General features: G+C 38.1%; 5 protein-coding genes across 7 annotated transcripts; 3 read left to right on the plus strand and 2 right to left on the minus strand.

Moving 5' to 3' along the window:
• The first annotated feature begins 1,626 nt into the window (after nucleotides 1-1,626).
• On the plus strand, nucleotides 1,627-3,840 carry LOC108806338 (uncharacterized). The gene is made up of 9 exons (XM_018578427.2): nucleotides 1,627-1,785; nucleotides 1,847-2,257; nucleotides 2,443-2,476; nucleotides 2,577-2,768; nucleotides 2,893-2,982; nucleotides 3,098-3,163; nucleotides 3,261-3,352; nucleotides 3,442-3,489; nucleotides 3,620-3,840. Exons 2-9 carry the CDS (start codon nucleotides 1,932-1,934, stop codon nucleotides 3,711-3,713), a joined length of 942 nt encoding a protein of 313 aa, XP_018433929.1. The 5' UTR covers nucleotides 1,627-1,785; nucleotides 1,847-1,931; the 3' UTR covers nucleotides 3,714-3,840.
• Nucleotides 3,841-4,415: 575 nt separating this feature from the next.
• LOC108813273 (DExH-box ATP-dependent RNA helicase DExH17) lies at nucleotides 4,416-10,942 on the plus strand. Of its 2 annotated transcripts, none has more exons than XM_056988196.1 (28): nucleotides 4,416-4,578; nucleotides 4,901-4,977; nucleotides 5,098-5,281; nucleotides 5,363-5,524; nucleotides 5,679-5,916; nucleotides 6,021-6,057; nucleotides 6,147-6,193; nucleotides 6,326-6,363; nucleotides 6,472-6,493; nucleotides 6,587-6,799; nucleotides 6,892-7,048; nucleotides 7,130-7,181; nucleotides 7,304-7,375; nucleotides 7,465-7,514; nucleotides 7,625-7,742; nucleotides 7,831-7,894; nucleotides 7,967-8,050; nucleotides 8,118-8,243; nucleotides 8,323-8,519; nucleotides 8,611-8,799; nucleotides 8,896-9,147; nucleotides 9,283-9,332; nucleotides 9,421-9,438; nucleotides 9,535-9,617; nucleotides 9,730-9,907; nucleotides 10,004-10,041; nucleotides 10,133-10,420; nucleotides 10,524-10,942. In XM_056988196.1, exons 2-28 carry the CDS (start codon nucleotides 4,910-4,912, stop codon nucleotides 10,877-10,879), a joined length of 3,381 nt encoding a protein of 1,126 aa, XP_056844176.1. In that variant the 5' UTR covers nucleotides 4,416-4,578; nucleotides 4,901-4,909; the 3' UTR covers nucleotides 10,880-10,942. The 2 variants fall into 2 exon arrangements, with proteins under 2 accessions (XP_056844176.1, XP_018441293.1); XM_018585791.2 differs by having other exon boundaries at nucleotides 4,417-4,720.
• A 68-nt stretch (nucleotides 10,943-11,010) lies between these two features.
• On the minus strand, nucleotides 11,011-12,788 carry LOC108813276 (probable E3 ubiquitin-protein ligase ARI3). The gene has a single exon (XM_018585792.2). The coding sequence runs from the start codon at nucleotides 12,701-12,703 to the stop codon at nucleotides 11,126-11,128; it is 1,578 nt and encodes a 525-aa protein (XP_018441294.1). The 5' UTR covers nucleotides 12,704-12,788; the 3' UTR covers nucleotides 11,011-11,125.
• A 1,399-nt stretch (nucleotides 12,789-14,187) lies between these two features.
• On the plus strand, nucleotides 14,188-18,439 carry LOC108812830 (zinc finger CCCH domain-containing protein 41). 2 transcript variants are annotated; one of them, XM_018585199.2, is made up of 5 exons: nucleotides 14,188-14,512; nucleotides 14,619-15,274; nucleotides 15,615-16,775; nucleotides 17,177-17,488; nucleotides 17,621-18,439. In XM_018585199.2, the coding sequence occupies exons 2-5, from the start codon at nucleotides 14,645-14,647 to the stop codon at nucleotides 18,146-18,148; spliced, it is 2,631 nt and encodes an 876-aa protein (XP_018440701.1). In that variant the 5' UTR covers nucleotides 14,188-14,512; nucleotides 14,619-14,644; the 3' UTR covers nucleotides 18,149-18,439. The 2 variants fall into 2 exon arrangements, with proteins under 2 accessions (XP_018440701.1, XP_018440702.1); XM_018585200.2 differs by having other exon boundaries at nucleotides 14,658-15,274.
• Nucleotides 18,440-19,188: 749 nt separating this feature from the next.
• On the minus strand, nucleotides 19,189-20,256 carry LOC108806223 (chlorophyll a-b binding protein 2.4, chloroplastic). The gene is made up of 2 exons (XM_018578274.2): nucleotides 20,032-20,256; nucleotides 19,189-19,949 (listed from the first exon to the last, which is right to left on the minus strand). The coding sequence occupies exons 1-2, from the start codon at nucleotides 20,178-20,180 to the stop codon at nucleotides 19,298-19,300; spliced, it is 801 nt and encodes a 266-aa protein (XP_018433776.1). The 5' UTR covers nucleotides 20,181-20,256; the 3' UTR covers nucleotides 19,189-19,297.
• Between the last annotated feature and the right edge of the window lie 490 nt (nucleotides 20,257-20,746).

A 20,746-nucleotide genomic window follows, 5' to 3' on the forward strand; every position in this document is an offset into this window, starting at 1 on the left:
AAAATTTAATTTATTTTTAATGAAATTTCGTATTTATATAAATTAAATTCATTAGTTTATAAAAATAATATCTTAGTTAGTTAGTTCCTCTATTTAAGGAATTATGTATATTTAATTACAATTAAATTAAATATATAAATATATTATAACATGTTAAGTTAGTTAGATTATTAGATAAATGACTAACATAGACTTTTTTTGTAGTCCAAAACATAGTTGATAAATATTGATCCTGTTTTAATAGTATTGACTAGATTTTGACCCGCGCTTTCAAAGCGCGGGTTTATTTTCCTTTATTTTTTTTTAAATTGACAAATATTTAGTAAATGTCATATTTTTATATATTTGTTTTTTTTATAAAAGATTTAAGCTTTTTTATTTTTCTTTATCGTGTTTCATTTTAAAAGAGTATAGGCCAGAACACAATATTCGGACCCGAAGAACCAACCCGAAACCGACCCAAAAATCAGGGTCCCGAACCCGATCAAACCCGGGGTAAATATCCGAATGAGTTCTAAATTGCTATATCCGAAGAACCGGTCCCGAATCCGACCCGAACCGAGAACCAAATGAGTACCCGAAGATATCCGAAATATATCTAAAAATATATGTTATAATTATATTTATAATTATTTTAATTTTTTAATTAATTTTATAAGTTAACTAAAGTAGTTATTTTCGGTAATTTTGAGTATTTTTGGATAAAATATGATAGTTTGGATAAAAATTTACCCAAAAACTGTATAAAATGTATATTTTGGTTACTATTGAATAATTTGGATAAAAAAATTTGAACCGAATCAGATACTTTGGTTACTTTAAGTACAAATAACTGAACCCGTTAGATACTTTGGTTATTTGGTTATTTTGCAGGTTCTTATGCATGAGAACCGAATCCACTCGGACCCGGAAAGACCCGACTCGAACCCAACCCGAAATTTTATAATATCCGAATGAGGTTTAATTTCAAAACCCGAATGGGGTTTAATTTTAAAACCCGAAAAACTCGATATCTGAAAGAACCAATCCGTACCAGAATGGGTATCCGAACGTCCAGGTTTAGTGAGTATTTATGTTTAGAAAATTAAACTTTATTTTTAATGAATTAAGTTAGTATAACTCTGATATATTAATTTTATTATGTGGTTAATTTTTTAATAAAAAAATATATACTTTTAGTAAAGATTTATACTTTTCAATGAAAAAATTCAAATTTTTTATGAATACTTAAATTATATTAAAAATAAAAAACATAATAATTAAGTTATTAATTTTTGTTTACTACACAAAATATTAAGAATGGTTGAAAATAAATTATTAGAATTAGGGAAAAAAATAAGAATTGGATCTGATTTCTTAATCAGCCCAAATAGCCCAAGAGAGATGATGTGGGCAGTGGGCTGAATCAAAAAAAAATAACCCAATAAAAATGAGTTATTAATATTACTTGATTACCCTTAATGAAATAAGCAATGTGAGTTAAAGAAATGGCATGTTTAGTAAAAAATCCAAATGTGCTTGTACTTTAATAGTATAGATATTGCAAAAAAAAAAAAAGGTTAAAGAAATGCGAAACGCCGACGTATCAAAACAAGGAATCATGAGGTCCCCCACTCTGTTCAGTGCTTCGACATCTAGTGGCTCACCGCCATCGGATGCTTCTCGGGACTTATACAAATCGCATAGCTTCAAAGTTTCAATTTGACTTCTCCTGTTCACACAATTCACGAACACTGCAGAGAAGAACGAAGAAGACGAACCTTCTACGTCTATTCCTCGCATTACGTAAGCATTATTTATGCATTATCTGAAGTTCTTCCGAATCTAATTTTACAATCCTTCACAGGTGAATCGATCAATTGGATCCATTGAGTTTTCGGATCCGAAGATCCGAACACTCAAGACGGATCATCTGATTCTGTTGGAGAATAATGAACCCCGAGATAGCCAGCTTCGATTACTGGTTTAATTGGAGAGTGCTTCTCTGCGCGGTATGGGTGCTGGCTCCGATGGTTGTTGCTCTCTTCGTTATATACAAGTACGAAGACAGTTCTGTTGAAACTCAGCGACGAAACGGTGATGATAGTGAAGAACACAGTGATGTTCTGTGCGTTGATGATGCTTGGAGACCTTGTTTTGAGCGAATCCACCCGGGTTGGTTGTTGGGTCTCCGGATCCTCGCCTTGTGCTTTCTTCTGGCGACCAACATTGCCCGGCTCGCTCTTCGCGGGTGGCGTATCTACTACTACTACACTCAGTAAGATCTTGTTTGCTGTTTCAAAATTGTGACTTTAAGTTCAGTGATGCTCTGTGTGAACCTTAGTTAATGTAATTGTTACGTTTAAAGATATTCTTGAAAAGGACTGAGATTTATCATTTATGAGATGATGGTGTTTGTTTCGGTTTTGATTTGGTATCTTATTGGGCTGGTTGTTTTGGCAGGTGGACTTACACGTTGATAGCAATCTACTTTGGGGTATATTTTTGATCTCCATGTTATGTTTTTGTAATGAGATAGTGATGATGGATGTGTTTGTTTGACTTTTATCTCATTATCACATGTGTGTGTTCCGTAGATGGGATCAGTGCTTTCTGTTTACGGGTGTTTTCAACACAAGAAGCAACTGAGAACTAGACTAGCGGACGATGCAGAGAGTGGATTACGTTTGCCTCTTAATGGGGAGAAAATGGTTTTGCTCGAGAAGAGTAAAGCTTCTGATTCAAAGGCACTACAGTCCTCTGTCCATCTCTTCCAGATTATATTTCAGGTTCAGACAGAGTCCTTTGGGTGTTTTTTACAGTTTTGTAACGTTGATTTCTGATGTTATATTATTACAATCTGTGATGAGCACTGACTTTGTTTTGGTTTTGTGGTTTGTTGGAAAAAAACAGATGAGTGCTGGAGCTGCAGTGCTTACAGACAGTATTTACTGGACCGTGATTTTCCCGTTTCTGTCTTTACAAGACTATGAGATGGGTTTCGTAAGTTTCCTACCTATCTCTATATTGTTTAAAAACCGAAATTTGTTGTTACATACTTTCTTGAAACTTATTTGAATCAATATCAACTTGTCTACTGCAAATTGTGTGTTTTCAGATGACTGTGAATTTGCATACTAGCAACCTCTTTTTGCTGCTCTGTGACACAACTCTTAACCGTCTGGTAAAAAAACCCTTCTGCGTTTAAGATGTTGCCAAGCGTTTTCGTTACATTATAAAGTCTCAACGTGAGGTTTTTTTTTCTTGGGTGTTACTCGCAGAGGTTTCCCATGTTCAGGTTCGCGTACTTCATCTTGTGGACAGGATGTTTCGTTATTTTCCAATGGATTCTCCATCTTTTTGTCTTCGTTGGGTAAATAACTCTTCCTCATTTGATGTAGGTGACCATATCTTACACTTGTTTTTTGATCTGCTTACCCTTTCTGTTCTTGATTTATGTAGGTGGCCATATCCATTTCTCGACCTGTCACTTCCAATGGCTCCAGTGTGGTAAGCCTTCAAAACAGTTGCATTCTACATCTGTTGGTTACATAGATAACGTGTTGTTAAATCAAAATGCTTCATTCCCTATAATAATTTTACTGATCACAATAGTAACTTTTAATTCATGCAACTGCAGGTATCTGTTGGTAGCACTCCTGCATCTTCCTTCTTATGGACTCTATGCATTATTCGTCAGAATCAAATACAAACTGAAGAGTTTTGCGTCGTAAGAATCAAAATCTTCATTTCATTTTAAATGGTTTTCCACAATGAATGTGAACATAAGTTTATTAGCATATATACCCATGTCTAAAAAACTCAGAACAGATGAATATAATCACCACAGTTTTTAAATCATTCCCAGTTGTTTTTGTCAATGGATAAACCTTATATTTGCTATCCTCTTATGCCTTATGCAATGCAATGGCTGTGATCTTCTGTTTCGACCAGAGGTTGTTGCCTCATCCAATTGGTCAAGTCTTATGTAGCTTCATCAGCTTGTACTAGTATTCCTCTGTTGAACCAGTTTGATCAAGAACTCAAGGCCTCGTCACTTTGACCAAAAGCTTCCTCTTTTGAACATTTTCCCCTGATTATTAACAGTTAATATCGGTAGTTCGGTACATCGGTAACACATCTCCCAACATTTGACTTTGAGCTAACGAAAGATCTGACGGCTGGAAATGGATCTAGACAGCAAGATGGAGATGTCATGGAGCCATGGAGGAATATAATCTCAGCCATGAAATTTTGTTAGGATGGTAACAGAAAGTAAACATTCCACTTGCAGTAGTCTCAGAAAGTGAACAAAACATATATTTTTGAACTTACCCCGTTTTAATAACTTATTTGCAAATTAAGCCCAAAATTTGTGAATAAATGTTAGATGATCCTATAAGTTATTTCAATTTTTCTGATCCGCCCAAAAGCTATTAACCGGAAACCGATAACTGCCCGACGTCGTATATGAAGCTTGCGTTACACTACAACGGTCAAAAAGGAACTTTGACTCCAACTGAATTTGAATCACTCTCTCTCTCTCTAGCTTTCTTCATTTCTCTCTGATCGTTGCTCTTCAAGTCTACTCTCGCACAGGTTAGATCGATTGATTCTCTATGCGTTTCTCAATTGGATTTGCTCGATTCGTGATCGGTTTCAGTAGAGTCATTGCGACCTCCGTCTAGCGACTTATCTCTGAGATTTCGCCACCGTAATCTGTTTCCAAGTTTGAATTCCGGTGAGCGGTTAGAGATAAATCGTTTTTTTCGAATTAGGATCTGATCAGGTTTTCGATTTGAATGTGAGGATGATGATGATGGACTAGTAATTAATGTTCGTGTTTATGAAGTAACCGATCTATCTAGATATGATGATTACTTGACGATTCTGTATCTCACGCTGTTGAAAAAATCTGCAGATCGTCGTCATGGATACACACACGCTCAAATCTGTCTCCGATTTGCCTCCAAATTTCCGCTCAGCTTTTAGTTTCAGGTAATTAGATTTAAGGAATCTTTATGAAGACGATGGTGATTTGAATTTGATTATCCAAACGCCGTTTTTGAATCTTTTCCTTTTGTGTTTGTTGCTTCTGGTGATGGTTTGTGTGTTCAGATACTTCAACTCGCTGCAGAGCGAGTGTTTTCCGCTTTGCTTTCACTCCGATATCAACATGGTTATCTCAGCCCCCACGGGAAGTGGCAAAACCGTGCTTTTTGAGCTATGCATCTTGAGGCTACTCTCCAAGTCTATCTCTGGCGACGGGAGGTTTCTCCATGCAAAAGGAGCTCTTAAAACAGTAAGCTTTTTGTGAAATGTTAAATGCCTTTTGTTTTTTTGCACCGATAATAATTAAAGTGCTGCTACCTTTGGTGTGGAGGTTTACATATCTCCGTCCAAGGCTTTGGTACAGGAGAAGCTTCGTGATTGGAATCAGAAGTTTAATTCGTGGGGAATCAGTTGTTTGGAGCTGACTGGTGATAACGAAACTTACAGTTCAAAGAATATACAAGACGCCGATATTATCTTGACCACCCCTGAGGTCAGATATCAACTTCTATTCCTTGTTCTGTGTTTACTAGTCTGGGAACCTGATTACTGTTTCTGTTTGGCCTCCATGATTTTATCCGGTATTCTAGCGATATATGACACTCTTTGTTAAAAGAAAGTTTAATTACATTTTTTTTTCCCTGCAGAAATTTGATGCAGTGAGTCGTTATCGCGTTACTAGTGGAGGCTTAGGTTTTTTCGGTGATATAGCACTTGTGCTCATTGATGAAGTTCACCTGCTGAATGATCCACGAGGAGCTGCTCTCGAGGCAATTGTCAGTAGAATAAAGATTCTTTCTAGCAATCATGAACTGAGGTTAAGTACTTTAGCCTCCGTGCGTCTTCTGGCTGTCTCAGCTACAATCCCAAACATTGAGGATCTAGGTAAAATTTAGCTCACAGTTCTGCAGATTTTATGACTATTTTTCTTTGCTTTGTTAACTTGCTCCAAAAAGCTAAAGTGGTAAATGTTTATCCAATTACTGCAGCGGAATGGCTCAAGGTTCCTGCTGCAGGAATTAAGAAGTAATCTATTGATTGATTTTCAGAGAAATATGCCCTTATGTCGTAAAATGTTTTAATGTCCTCAGTGTTTCCGCTCCCTTGTTGTATAGGTTTGGCGAAGAAATGAGACCTGTTAAGTTGACAACTAAAGTTTTTGGTACCTGCGGCATCTCAAAACTCAATACTTTGCCTTTTTTGTTCAAATTTTAAAATGCTCCTGTTGATGAATTAGGTTCGCTGTTTATGACATTCATGTTTTCATGAATTTTAAGTAAATGTTTTTGTACAGGATATGCTGCTGCCAAGAATGACTTCCTCTTTGAAAAGGTATACAGTTTCTGCATCTTTATTTTCGTTAGTCTTTGCCCGTCTTGTCTCTTCCTTGTATAAACTAAATCAAGTCTTGTTTCCTTCCTTTCATTTTCTCATATCCAGCGCCTCCAAAACTATATATATGGTAAGTTGCTATTTTCATGATATTCGTCGCTATTGCTGTCTTGCTTAGGTTGTAACTTACGAGAATCTCTTGAGGAAATCTATGAAATTGCAGACATTTTAATGCAATATTCCAAAGGAAAATCTGCCTTAGTTTTCTGCTCGACAAGAAAAGGCGCTCAAGAGGCTGCACAAAAGCTTGCGCAAACAGCAATGACCTATGGCTACTCAAATCCATTTGTTAAAAGCAGAGAACAGCTGGAACGATTAAGGGAGGCTTCGCCAATGTGCAGTGACAAACAAATGCAGTCTTACATTCTCCAAGGCGGTATGGACTGTTTCACCTTTTTAAGCTTGTTCATCGTGCCTTTGCTTCAACATTGTTCTGCAAGCTGATTAGCACCGGAATCCCTCAATTAGTTGGTTATCACAACGGTGGTCTTTGCCAAAAAGACCGCAGCCTCGTAGAAGGGCTCTTCCTTAGTGGAGATATCCAAGTTCTTTGCACGACCAACACTCTTGCTCATGGAATCAACCTGCCTGCACATACAGTCGTCATCAAATCAACTCAACATTTGTACGTCTTTGCGTAGATAATTCCTTAAAATTTATCCTGGATCTAATAAGCTAGTTTTCACTGACACTGTTTTCCTTTCAGCAACAAGGAAAAAGGTCACTACATGGAGTATGATCGTTCCACACTACTACAGGTATGCTATTCAAGCATGTGTAGTTGTGTAGATGTAATATTTGCCACCTGCTTATCTGCACATGGTACTGGAATTTGCTCTAAATTATAATGCTAGCAGAAGAAGTAATCTCTCTTTTCTAGATGTGTGGCAGGGCTGGTCGGCCTCCATTTGATGACACGGGACTGGTTATTATTATGACTAGAAGAGAGACGGTTAAACACTGCAACTTTTCTCTGTGCCTGAATCTCTAATTTTAATTTTATATCATGTCTTATGGCTGTGATTTATTAACTGATTGCAGGTCCATCTATACGAGAATCTCTTGAATGGATGCGAGGTTGTTGAATCACAGTACGTATTGACCAATAAACTTTTGTTTCTGGAACTCTTTGCGTTTTTAAACATTCTTCAGAATCTAGTTGTTGAATTCAAGAAAATTCCTCCTCTTAATTTTTTTTCAGATTGCTGCCATGCTTAATAGAGCACCTAACCGCAGAAATAGTTCAACTTACTGTCACTGACGTTACACGGGCAATTGAATGGATGAAGTGCTCATACTTGTATGTCAGAATGAAAAAGGCACGTTCACATGCTTTCTCAGTAAATTGTCCAGTAACTTTTTTACGATCATATATGGTATAACTAACTTCAAAGTTCGTTTGGACAGAATCCAGAGAATTATACTATTAAGAAAGGAATTCCTAAAGATCGAGTAGAGAAGCATCTGCAAGGTGCCCTAAGTGAATTTGTTAGATTACTTATTTTTTCCTTTCGAAGTACTCATTTGTCCTAGGTCCTACTAGAGCTTTGCCTTCAGAAGATCAATGAGTTGTCAAGCTATCAGATGATATGGACTGACACAGACGGTTTTGTTTTAAAACCAGAAGGTATTGAGATTTATGATTTTCATATTTTCGATTTCAAAGTTTAATTCTCTCTCGTTGTTTTGTGTAGAGCCCGGAAGGCTGATGACAAAGTACTATCTAAAGTTTGACACAATGAAGTACATTATTCATGCGCCAACGGGCCATAGCGTTGACGAGGCTCTTCATATTGTATGCCGAGCTGAAGAGATATCTTGTATGTCAAATCTGCTTTGGTACATACCTCTTTTTTACGTGACGAATACACTAATTTTGTTTATCCGGGGAAAATGAAGGGATACAGCTCAGACGCAATGAGAAGAAGACCTTAAATGATGTAAATGCAGATAAAGAAGGGCGGCTCAGATTCCACATCAATGATAACAAAGGAAAGAGGAAAAAACGCATCCAAACCAGAGAAGAGAAACTCTTTGTGCTTGCAAATGATTGGTTGACTGGGGATCCTTCAGTCCATGATTTATCCATGACTCAGGTCCACCAAGATTGTATTCATGTCTCCCTCTAATTATTTATCACCCTTACTTGTTAGCTCTGCATCTGAAAGTTAAATCTTCTTGTCTCAGGATGCTAACTCTATATGCTCAAATGGATCTAGAATAGCTAGATGCATGAAAGAGTACTTTATATACAAAAAGAATTATAAAGGAACGATTAGCTCAACTCTTCTTGCTAAATCACTCTTTCAAAAGCTCTGGGACGATAGTCCATATTTGCTGAAACAATTGCCTGGCATTGGGATGGTTACAGCAAAGGTTTAATCTCTGTCTGCTCATTGCACTTTACCTTCTTCAGATGATTCAGTGATTCTCTTTCATGGTAACTTTTGTCTGAATACGTTGTTTTGCTAGGCACTTCATTCGATGGGAGTCAGGTCATTTGAAGCTCTTGCTGAAGCTGATCCAAGAAGGATAGAGATTGTTACCGGTCGAAAATACCCTTTTGGAAATCATATCAAGGAATCTCTATCTTCTCTACCTCCAAAAGTAGAAATCAAGGTCGAGGAAGTTGAGTGTCAGAAGCAAGGGGTATCGAAACTAGCAGTCACATTGACTCGACTATCACAACCTCTCGTATCCACAAAACGCCATTATGCTGATATGGTCGGTTTCCTTAACTTTCTGCAAATATATTCTAACTCTACTGAAGATACCGTTACTGCATCTCCACTTCTCTGCATAGTCTTGTGATATTCTCATGAATTAAATGAGCTACTAATCTGTATCCTTTCCTGGCAGATTGTTGGTGCAGAGGAAGAAAATCGTATTCATTTTCATGAGAAAATAAGGTAATGAGCACGATCAAGTAAGGTATCACGCCTTTTTTTAAAACATTCATGTAACTGGCAACTAATCAGTGATTTTTTATGGCAGCAGAATGGATGACTTCTCCAGGTATGCTTTACCTTGCCCATCACTCTTTCATTATTAACCTAATGCAACTCTTTTATGTATTAATTTTATTGAACTTTTGCCGCCTTATGTCTCTAGTCCGTACAGCGTCACCATACTCCTGGAAAGACCCCAACAGGGTAAGGTGACTGTGAAGGCTGATCTCATCTTTGAAGAATACAGTTAAGTTCTCTAAATGACATAACTGATTTTAAACTTGATTATCAAGTATTGAGTGATACACTGAAACATAAACTGATCAAGTGTGTGTATTTCCGGGATTCTGAGTTGTAGTTGGTATTGATCTCCATGAAACGCTTCTACTTAAGAAGGCAAACAACAACACAGTAAATTACAAAAGCGAAAACAGGATGCCACACTATTATCCTCCTATGGTGGATGTATGCATTGTAGATGATGACACTCCAGTAAAATCTGCACCCCCAAACCGAAAGGATAGAAAAGATGATATGTGAGTCCATTATCGTTTGTTTTCTTGCTCAGAAAGTGTCTTATTATTGATGAAGTCTTTCATGAATACAACTCTCTTCTCAATTTTCTTCTGCAGGCCTAGTTTCAAGCTCATAGATGAAGATTCAGAAGAAGGTTTAGATGCTCATTAATATTTTAAATCCATCACAAGTTATTTTGTGTTCTTTGTTCCATTGACCACTTTGCAACCCAATCTTCTGTGCAGAGAAAGAGCCTTATGTGACGATGGAAGAAGACGACTGCGTCATTCTCAATGAACATACAGTCTTCGACCACATACGTCAGAAAGCAAAGTGTTTCCCATCACTGTGCACTCTGAATCCAACCTCTCCAGCATCAGAGAAATCAACACTGAAAAGGAAGAGCTTAGTGAAGAATTCTCCTGAACTCGATCCTCTGTTTCAGTATAATTCTGTGTTTGGCTCACCTACAAATACTAACGACATCAAACAAAGCGCACAGCAAACCACAAGCCCGGTTTATGCAATAAATAGTGAGTAAATCTTCATTCATTCTGAAGTTTATATTGTGTGTATATACACCTTTGCTTAAACTCTAACACTGACCTCCCATTAACCTGAAAAAATTGAAAACAGAGAGATCATTCTCAGATGAAACAGTATTCAACTACATAAGGAAACGGTCCAAGAACTCTCCCATACTCGCCACGTCAAAACTGGAGGATCCTATAACCAACTCTCCTCAGGAAGGAGGAAAAGCAGAGACAAGTCCGTATAGATCATACGGGTTATTATTGCCTAGTCCTTCTGCTAAAATACCAAGCATCAAATCTGGTGCACCTGCAGAAATGCTGTCGTTTGATATCTCGATGGCAAAGAGAAGCAACACCAACTTAGAGGAAAATAAGAAAGGATCCTGCTCCACACTTGCAGCTAAGTCCAATGGTTCTGATTCTTTTCTTGGATTTAAAAGCATCTTCTCTTTTCTGTGACATTCTCATTTGTATGTCAACACAAAACTGAGTGTTATTGAGTATCTAGTCTCCTCATGCTGATATGATACTACTAGTAGCGTGAGTGATAAAACTGCATTACATTAAAAGAAACTGAAGAATAACCAAAATAAAAAAAAAAGAGTTCTGTTGAGCACTTGCATCAATTGTTTACAAATTAAAATTAATATTAAATAATTTTTGAATCCTACAGAGCATCTAGTGTCTTCTAAGTTCTCTGATACGTCAGCACAAAAACTCAACTGCTTTCTCTATCCCCTCTGATCTGTAAGGTGAAATGCTATGGTTGATTCCATCTTGAGCTGTACCCAATAAGTCATTCTCAATGCACTCATACATCAATTTGCAGACTTTATCAACCACAACACCAATATCTCTGGTCTCACATCTCATCTTTTCTAGCTCATCAGAACTATACTCATCAAAAGACACGCTTAGAATCTTTGATAGTGTCTCAATATTACCTGTCAGTTGCTGCTGCTGATTTTCAAACAGATTCTTCTTTATCTCTCTATCTTCATCGCTCATCTCATCTTTAAACAGCTCTTCTCCAAACATGTAGAAGGCGAAAGCATACGACTTTGAAAGTATTCTTCTTGATCTGAATAACAGGTCGGCTCCGTTTATTGCCCAGTCCATGTTTTTAAACGCTGAATCTTTAGTCTTTAATGTCACCATGGCTGCCTTCTCACGGACAATCTCTCTAAGTTCGTTCTCTTGCTTTGATGAATCGGTGTGTGACCTGTATTGGTGAAGATAATGTGCGTACCTATCGAAATCCCTTTTGGCTCTCTCCTTTTGCCTCACTTTGTCTTCTTTGTACTTACCACAACTATGTCCTGATATACTCGTCCAGGTATGGTTCGATCCAGTAGCTCCACCACACAGCCAACAAAAATACTGTCCGCAAATACAAGTCACGAGATTGCATCCAACAGTCTTGTGAACAGGTTTGCTGCATTTGGGACACATCCTCGTGTGAATGGTTAGCCAAGTAACACTCTCAGACTCAACCTCACACTTCTTGGTCCATAGCTTCCACATCAAGCAAGAGCAAGGAGAGTGAGACTCACCAAGACAGGAGAAACAGAACTGATGACCACACGAGCATTCAACCTCGCCGCCATCATCATCCACTTTTCTTATCGCGTTCCCGCAGTGTGGTGTGCTTGGACACCACTTGACCAGTTTGTTATCATCTACGTATGACTCAACGAGGAAACGATCAAACTTCTCAGCGAGTTCCGGACAAACTAGTGTCCTAACAACATCTTCATCGCAAATCGCGTTGCATTTATGAGCCATACATGCGATTCTTTTGCTCTGGCCTTCGTTGATCTTGATAGTAAAATGCTCTTTCCAACAATCATTGCAAAAGCAATGACCACACTCCATTCTCGTCATCGCGTGACTTGTTAAATCATCTTCCATGCAGATGTCACAAGCCATCTTCTCCCTCGATTTACTCAAAGAAGGAAGATCAAAGACAGTAAGACCAGCACTTTTGAACAAGCTATCTTTGCCTCTGTCGATATAGACAGCAAACAATTTATCAACGTTCCATTGGTAATGAATAAGAAGTGTCCTAGCTTGACTCTCCTTGACAGATAAGTATTCCATGACCCTAACCAAAACTTCCTTCTGTGCTGCTACGAGAGATTCCATCGTGATGATTTGGCACGTTGAGTTTTTGGAAGACACGCCTTGCAACTCTGTATCCTGGCAAAGTTCCTCTAGACGATCTTCATCGAAGCAATCATAGTCCTCCTCCTCATCCTCAAAGCTCATATAATCGTCATCCATCGATCAAAATATAGTAATGACCAATTTATCGATAAATAGGAGGCGACCAAGATGGAAAAATATCAAGCTAGGGTAAACGAAGTACTCGATCATCACGCAAATCCTTAATTAAGGGTTAAGTAGCGTGACTTATATACTGTACGGAGTGAATCTATTTTCCTTTTTGACAATTTATCTAATACAGTACTTTTTGCTTATTCCGTTTACAACTTTACATTTTCAAAAATTGATTAAATTCTCTGTTTTACCTTATTTAATCCATTATTTTGTTTGATTTTATTAATTAATAAAATAAAAATAAAGGTAAAATTGAAAAAAAAACATTTTACATTTATCTGAACGACATTTATAATGAAAGAAAATTTAAAATCTAAAGCGATATTTATTAATAAGAAACATAAAGAGTATATAATGTATTTAAAAAGAAATATTTTATGTGATGTTAACAACAACAACATAAGAGAGAAAAGTAAATAAGTTCAGTTGAGATTTTACATTCTAGTATTGTCAATTTATGAATTCTTAAAATATTAATAAAATTCACTGTTATTGGTTTAAACTTTTTTAAAAATCAAAATTTTGTTATTCAAAAAGTTTTACTATGATTTATTCTTTAGTTGCATATAAATCTGATGTCGATGTTATTGGAGTATATATTCTTTTATATTTTATTCATAAAATATATATAACTTTTTAAATAACTATAAGGTTTTCAAATTTTCTATACTAAAATATAAAGAACAAAATAAATATTGTTAATAAATATCTATTGCAACGCTAATCCAAATTATAAGTTTAAAAAACTAATATACCTTGTTTTTATCCTTTTCAATAGATGATTATATTGTTAACTAATGATGTTTACACTATTAAAAACAAAATAATATAAGAACACCTAAGACAAACATAATACAATATTGTTCAAAATATTAGCATAATATTAATCTTATCATATTTACACAATTATTTTATTTATAAAAATAAACATCTTAACAAAAATAACCAAATATCTGAAAGCAACCAAATATCTGAAAGCTGAAAAAAAAAAATTTGGTGGAAGCACCTTAGCCTAATGGTTAAGGTCTAAAGGTTTCTACATTCATGTCTGGGGTTTGACTCTCAGACTATGCAATTTATTGCAGATTTTCTTAAATTCAGGTTTTAAGTTCCAGAGAGAGTACGATTTATTAGGCAACTATGCAGATAATGGAATGAAGGATTACAAGAAATCTTTAACATGGTGCAAGTAAATCTGGTCAGACGTGAATCTTTATAGAACGGCTAAGATGATGCAGTTAGGCGTAGGACCGGCTAAGATGATGTAGTTAGACGTAGATCTTCCTAAGACGGGTAGTATTGTTAGTTGTTGAAATGTTGTAATATCATAATAAATAAGGTTAAAAAAAAAAGAAAAAAAAATCTGAACTTTGCAGATAAGCAAACACAAATTAATAGAAAATATAGGGTCGTTCTGTAAATTAGGAAAACTCTTGTGGGGTAGCAAATCCAATTTCCCGGTCTATCCCCTCTCTCTCTCTAGCCTCCCTCTCGCTCAGCAGCTCTTCAAACCCTAACGACGACACCAGTCGACATCGGCGACGTGACTCTCTCAGGTTTCTCCTCGTAATCCCGAAAACTCGACGGCGAATAATCTCCGCCGCGGATTTAGTCTTCATTGCCGATCCCTCCTCCAGTTTCTTCCCCAGATGTTCCGTCCATCGTTTTTGATTTAGGTCATCAGACCTGAAATCTCGTCAACAAGACCAGCAGAGAGAGAGAGTCATCTGCTAAGCTATCCCGTGAGAATCTGTAAGATTTTGTTTTCCCCCTTCACCGCTGCTTGTTGTTTACTAGAATGGAGTTTAGCTTAATCGTTAGGGTTTTCGTTTTTGTATAATTATCTGATTGACACCAGACGAGAAGCTCAATCAGCATTTATCCATGGAGATTTCAGTTTCCTCTCCGAAGCAGAGCGTGTTGTTATCTGCATCGGATTGTATGAGTGACCCCGAGGAGGAGGAGGAGGAGCACGAGATCAGCGAGGATGAGGATGACGATCGAAACCACAAGCACCGTAGGAAAGAAGAGACGAGTTCTCAGTCCTTGGAACAAGGCGGCGCTGCTGCTTCGGATCAGGCCTTCTCGCAGCGTCCGCCCTACAGGAAAAGCTATGAGAAGCGGTCTCTAGGGCACCGTGTGCAGTTTGATAATAACCAAAGATCAAGATCCAACACTGGTAGAGGGAGAGGAAGTTATGGTTCTTGGAGTCAGCGTGATTCCACCAGGTTTAGTCACCATCCTGCTGTTGATCTCTCATCTCATAATATGGTTCCGGGGATGTTTGGAGGGAGGGGGCTAGCGGCTCAAACCGCACCGTGGCCTGCCTTTGGAATGCTTCCAAATGGTGGTGGCTTGGATGGTTTTCATCACTTGCAAGGGTCCTTAAGACCGCCGCCCTTGGGTATTCCTAGGCAGCGATGCAGAGACTTTGAGGAACGTGGGTTCTGTCTCAGAGGGGACATGTGTCCCATGGAGCATGGAATCAATCGTATTGTTGTTGACGATGTTCAGGTATGTTTTCTTGAATTAATATTCTTTTACTTGGGATCGGATTTATATGGAAACACACACAATAGAGATCTATTTGCATGATCATATACTGAAGCTCAACACATCTATGTATCTTGAATACGTTGCTAGTAGTATGACCACTTTATGCACTTAAGAGTACTTCTAGGTGAAATGAAATGAAACTCTTACTGTTTTCAGTGCTAGCTTTAGCTGCCATGGGTGGGTCTCAGCTATTTTGTATAGCATGACTAATATATTACTACTTCCAATTTATAACACCGTTATTCTCCTGTGTATACTTAACTGAGTAGTAGGTTTCCTTCGTTTTGCATTTGTGCAGAGTCTATCACAGTTCAACCTTCCTGTTTCTGTCCCCGGTGCACCTCATATGGCAGCTTCTTCCAAACCAGTGTCTGCACAGTTTGGGGGTGGTAATTTCATGAATACGAAAGGAGCTCATGGGAAGACTAATGAGAGTGGAAAGGCTGTTGATGGTATGGGTTATGGTGATGCATATCATAATCCTAGTGCAGGTGGAACTGATTTTTACGATCCTGATCAACCTTTGTGGAATAATAACAGTGCTGGTGAAACTTCAGGGGCATTTTCTGCCCTAAATTCTCATGGGATTGATGGGAATGTCGCTCCAGTGGATGACAATAACCAAGATGGCCCTGTAAATGCATGTGGTATTCGAGACTCAAGGAACACTAGTCAGCCGGTGTGGGGCAGAGTGCGCAATGGTCAAGCAAATTTCAAAGAGAAAGGTGATGATTTATTAAATACATCAGCTGGTCTTGAAGGTCAACCGAAGGAGGTCTCAGTTAATTTACCCCGCCAAAACAATGTTGGGGGAAGTGTCGCAAAAGTTGTTGATTCATCAAACACTTTAAATGATGCAGTGAATAACACAAGAACACCAATGCAAAAGGCAATGCAGACTCTATTTGTGAATGGTGTTCCCCAAGAGAGCAACAGAAGAGACCTCATTCTTGCCCATTTTCAGAAATTTGGGAAAGTCATTGACATTCGCATCCCAGTAAATAGTAACCGAGCATTTGTTCAATTCTCAAAACGCGAAGAGGCTGAGTCTGCTCTCAGGGCACCTGATGCTGTAATGGGTAACCGCTTTATCAAACTTTGGTGGGCAAATAGAGATAGTATACCTGATAATGGCCTGTCCACTGGCAATGGTGCTTTTATGAAGGGTCGTGGTGTGGGTGCTTCTGGAGGGCAGAACAAGATTCCTGTTACTGCAGCATCGAAAGGCAACCATGTCTCTTCTACTGCGAAGGGGCCTGCCTTCCCCACCGGTGAAGCTCCGTCATCCTCTGAACAGCCTAAGCCTGTTGGGATCACTAGTGGTCCCAAGGTTACGCCGCTTCAGAAGAAAAAGGCAGAAACTCTTGAGCAGTTGAAGGAGACACTTCGGAAAAAGCAGGAAATGCTGGATAAGAAACGTAACGAGTTATGCAAAAAGTTGGCGACGCTTCAAAAACAAGTAAGTACGAGTAACTGGATCCCTTTTCATTGTTTTTCAATCTCGTCAATACCTTCTTGAAGGAAATTACAATTTATCAGTCACTAAGAAGTTAAGCATATGTAGAGGTATGAGTGCTGAGGATTTGAATCTCAGCTGTGTCTTTCGGGAAAGTGAACATGTGAAAATGCTAAACAAGTGCAGATCTATGTTCTCAGTATAATAAAATTGAGTTTGTTTCACACGAAGTTTTAAGTAGACTGCTTAGTGAGTTCTCAGTCGTGATATATTCATTTTTCCTTTGGGGTGTTTCAGCGAATAAATAAATGAACTATACCTGACCCTGTCTTATTTAACAATCTGGTAGATGAAGTTGAAATTATTTACTAGCATTCATATCATATTGCTTTAAATCTTCTCAGGACACGGGTAAGGACGTGGAAGCAGATGAGCCGGTTACTAAGCGCGCTAAAGTGGACACAGGCTCTAACTCCGGTGCTGCAATCCCATCACCAAAAACAGAGTCATCGACTGATAAGAATGTGCTTTTCCATAAACCACTTTCTATTGCAAGACTGAGCACAGAAACGCCATCACCTGATTCAAAAAAACTAAAGCAAAGACCGTACTCGTTTGCCACAAGCTTGAACACTCCAATGGTACATAGGTATAAGTTGGACAACCGCACGACTACCATCAAAGTTGTCCCTCCTTTGCCAACTGGGTTAGCCGATGTATGTCCCCTTATTTTGTTCTACTTTATGAATTTGCAAAACTTTCTCATTTTCCGAATTGGATACTGTTAGATTCTACCTTTGATTATTAAGTGGTAACTGATGGTTTAAACCTTTTTTTTTTGCTTCCAGATTACCGTCTTGAAGGAACATTTCTCTTCTTATGGCGAAGTCTCAAAAGTGGAACTCGAAGACAATGCATCGAGTGATAGTGACAAGGATCAGGAAAGTGAAACACATAGCAAAATCGTTGCAGCTTGTGTGACATTTGTGAAACGCAGCGCAGCAGAGAAAGCGTTTGCTAATGCAAAGTCTTGGCAAGAACACACGTTGCAGCTCGCGTGGGTAACACGTCAAATCAAGAAAGAGAATAACAGTAACAGTGTCAAGAATAATCCATCTGCTTCTAGTGGCCACCTTAGCAGCAAAAACAATCCCGCTTCTTCTGTTTCTAATGACCCAAAACCAGCAGATGAAGTCAAAGCCTCTTCTACAGAAGAACAAGAGGTTGCAAGTGTCTCTGGAGATGACAATACATTGGATGAACCAGAGGCCAAAGAAAGCGACAATGGCAACGATAAAAGTAATAGCGAGTCCATCGAGGGAGCTTCTGAAGCGGTTGCAGCGACAGAAACTGATGAAGAACAGATGAATGGTTAAAGCTGGGGAAGAAGATTGGGCAGTGAGGTAAACTTTTGTCACAGAAACGTAATTTTTATTTGTTGGTGAATCTGGTATAGTGATCTTTTATGCTTTTTAGCCAATCCGTGAGACGTTAATATTTGTTGGTAGCAAAAGATATATCTCTATAGTTTTTTCTCACTTTTTTTAAATAGTAGAAGTGTATTGTTACATTTGGCCTTCCAAGAACTGTGGTTGGGTCTTTGTATCAGCAGAACTTTGTTTTCTCAGTTATAGCTTCTATAACAGTCTCGACTTGTTTTGTACATACATACATTGTTGGACTTGTAGACTTGCTTTATGCAATGGTTTCTTTGATAGGTTATATCATTAGGTTCGGAATCCTATAATTATATGCTTGTTCTAGTTTTAATCTAATCTATTAAAATGGAAGTACAAATAGTATTTAACCCTGAATTTTTCTTAATAATTACCATCACATGCCACTCTTTAAACTAATTTTAATTACTTAAAATTAACCATTTTATATGGGCTTTGAATTATATGGCCTTCGAATTTTTTTCTGCAGGCATGGGTTTCATATATTGTTCAATGGGTTTCAAATAAAATTGCCAAAATCTTAATAATATAAGTGCATGTGTTTTCGATTAACTTTTCATTATTTTCATGTTCATGACTATATAATGTATTTGTTTTTTTAAATCTATAGAACCATAATTAAAATATAGTTTTAAGTTTTAACCATAATATTTATATTATATTATAATTTTATAAAACACATAAAATTATGCTTAATAGTCTATTTTTTATACTTTAATACTTTTACCAGTAAAATGAATTAAAAACAATGAAAAAGAACACAACCGGTTAACCAGTATTATGAATGTTTTTAAATTCAAGTGAAAATCACAAATACTTATGAAGAACATACACCCGCACGGGCGTGCGGGTCAAAAGCTAGTATTCATTAAACAACAGTTGTAGAGAAATGAGTTTGAAATTCGATAATTTTATGTCCGAGAGCCGGTCACAAATTTTCTAGATCAGCAAAAGACAAGGACCACAAGCTTACGATGATTTCTTTTATTAAGACAGAACATCAAATCAACTGACACATATTTCCCATACATTAATTGTTTTAAAAACATTACATTAGCTGATAATATTCTATTTTCCGGGGACGAAGTTGGTGGCGTAAGCCCAGGCATTGTTAGCCACAGGGTCCGCAAGATGGTCAAACAGATTCTCAATTGGTCCTTTACCAGTGACAATGGCCTGGACAAAGAAACCAAACATGGAGAACATAGCAAGCCGACCGTTCTTAAGCTCCTTCACTTTCAATTCTGAAAACGCCTCTGGATCCTCAGCTAAGTTCAACGGGTCAAACGCCCCTCCTGGGTAAAGCGGGTCAAGGCCTTCACCAAGAGGTCCACCTCCGATTCTGTACCCTTCGATCAACCCCATCAGCACAACTTGAGAAGCCCAGATAGCTAATATGCTCTGCGCGTGGATCAAGTTAGGGTTTCCGAGGTAGTCAAGCCCTCCTTCTGAGAAGATCTGAGACCCTGCCTTGAACCACACGGCTTCGCCGAATTTAACACCGTTTTTGGAGAGGATCTCTGGGAATGTGCAACCTAATGCGCCGAGCATTGCCCATCTGCTGTGGATTACTTCAAGCTCACGGTTCTTTGCGAAGGTTTCTGGGTCGGCCGAGAGGCCAGCTGTGTCCCAGCCGTAGTCTCCGGGGTATTCTCCGGTTAGGTATGATGGTGTGTTCTCTGAGAATGGCCCTAAGTACTTGGGACGGTCTGGTCCGTACCTGTCACAATATGTTTGTTATGTATAAAATATTAGATATTTTCCGTGATTAGTTAAACCAAAACTGAGATTGGAGTATGAACCAGATGCTCTGAGGAGTTGACTTGACGGTACGGCGCATGACGACGCGACCACCACCGTTGGAAGCTCCGACTTTGCGGAGGAGATCGTTGGAGGACTTCAGGGCCGTTTGGCCGGCAAAAGAGGAGTGTTGGATTGCTGATGTGGCCATTTCTTGTATTTCTCTAACTCCCAAGCAAACACACAAATGAAGAGATGAATAAGAAGAGATGGCTGTGTGTTATGTTATGTCATTTCGATTTTATAATAGAGATACCAAGGTGGTCATTTTGAGGGAGATCACAAGATTGACATGTCAGCGACTTCTAATTGGTCGGTTTTAGATTTTCACAAACTCGAATCACGTGGTGCAGTAGATAGCTAGAGGCAATGGTTATGCCACGTGGTCGTGGAAGATCTTGTGACAAGAGGATAGTGTTCCAACACAGTCATGCGGCTTCTCTTGTTTCCCATTGGCTATGCTTACGAATTACGATTGCGATGATAAGAACAACCTTTGAAGCTTTGGGCCGAAAAAAATATATTATTAGCCCATAAGTATTTACAATAACATATCCATAACCAATAATACAATAGTGGGCCATGAAAATTCCCTTCAAAATCTATAGTCTCCTAATTATACAATATTTTAAAAGGACCCAAGGGAGGACCAGCGCATCATGTTAAAAGCTGTTTGCCTGTTTCTCAAGAGGCAGATGGTCTCTGAAGCTAGGCAAA

The sequence above is a fragment of the Raphanus sativus genome, chromosome 6, assembly GCF_000801105.2.
Source record: "Raphanus sativus cultivar WK10039 chromosome 6, ASM80110v3, whole genome shotgun sequence".
In the NCBI taxonomy this organism is placed as follows: Eukaryota; Viridiplantae; Streptophyta; class Magnoliopsida; order Brassicales; family Brassicaceae; genus Raphanus; species Raphanus sativus.

Bases quoted from the DNA above. Each gene is read 5' to 3' on its own strand.
- LOC108812830 (XM_018585199.2), top strand. From the start codon at position 14,645: ATGGAGATTTCAGTTTCCTCTCCGAAGCAGAGCGTGTTGTTATCTGCA. The intron at 15,275-15,614 runs GTATGTTTTCTT...GCATTTGTGCAG, and splicing joins TTGTTGTTGACGATGTTCAG to AGTCTATCACAGTTCAACCT. The intron at 16,776-17,176 runs GTAAGTACGAGT...AAATCTTCTCAG, and splicing joins TGGCGACGCTTCAAAAACAA to GACACGGGTAAGGACGTGGA.
- LOC108813273 (XM_056988196.1), top strand. From the start codon at position 4,910: ATGGATACACACACGCTCAAATCTGTCTCCGATTTGCCTCCAAATTTC. The intron at 9,618-9,729 runs GTTAAGTTCTCT...TCTGAGTTGTAG, and splicing joins TCTCATCTTTGAAGAATACA to TTGGTATTGATCTCCATGAA. The intron at 10,421-10,523 runs GTGAGTAAATCT...AATTGAAAACAG, and splicing joins CCCGGTTTATGCAATAAATA to AGAGATCATTCTCAGATGAA.
- LOC108806223 (XM_018578274.2), bottom strand. From the start codon at position 20,180: ATGGCCACATCAGCAATCCAACACTCCTCTTTTGCCGGCCAAACGGCC. The intron at 19,950-20,031 runs GTTCATACTCCA...ATATTGTGACAG, and splicing joins TCAACTCCTCAGAGCATCTG to GTACGGACCAGACCGTCCCA.
- LOC108813276 (XM_018585792.2), bottom strand. From the start codon at position 12,703: ATGGATGACGATTATATGAGCTTTGAGGATGAGGAGGAGGACTATGAT.
- LOC108806338 (XM_018578427.2), top strand. From the start codon at position 1,932: ATGAACCCCGAGATAGCCAGCTTCGATTACTGGTTTAATTGGAGAGTG. The intron at 2,769-2,892 runs GTTCAGACAGAG...GGAAAAAAACAG, and splicing joins TCTTCCAGATTATATTTCAG to ATGAGTGCTGGAGCTGCAGT. The intron at 3,164-3,260 runs GTAAAAAAACCC...TGTTACTCGCAG, and splicing joins ACACAACTCTTAACCGTCTG to AGGTTTCCCATGTTCAGGTT.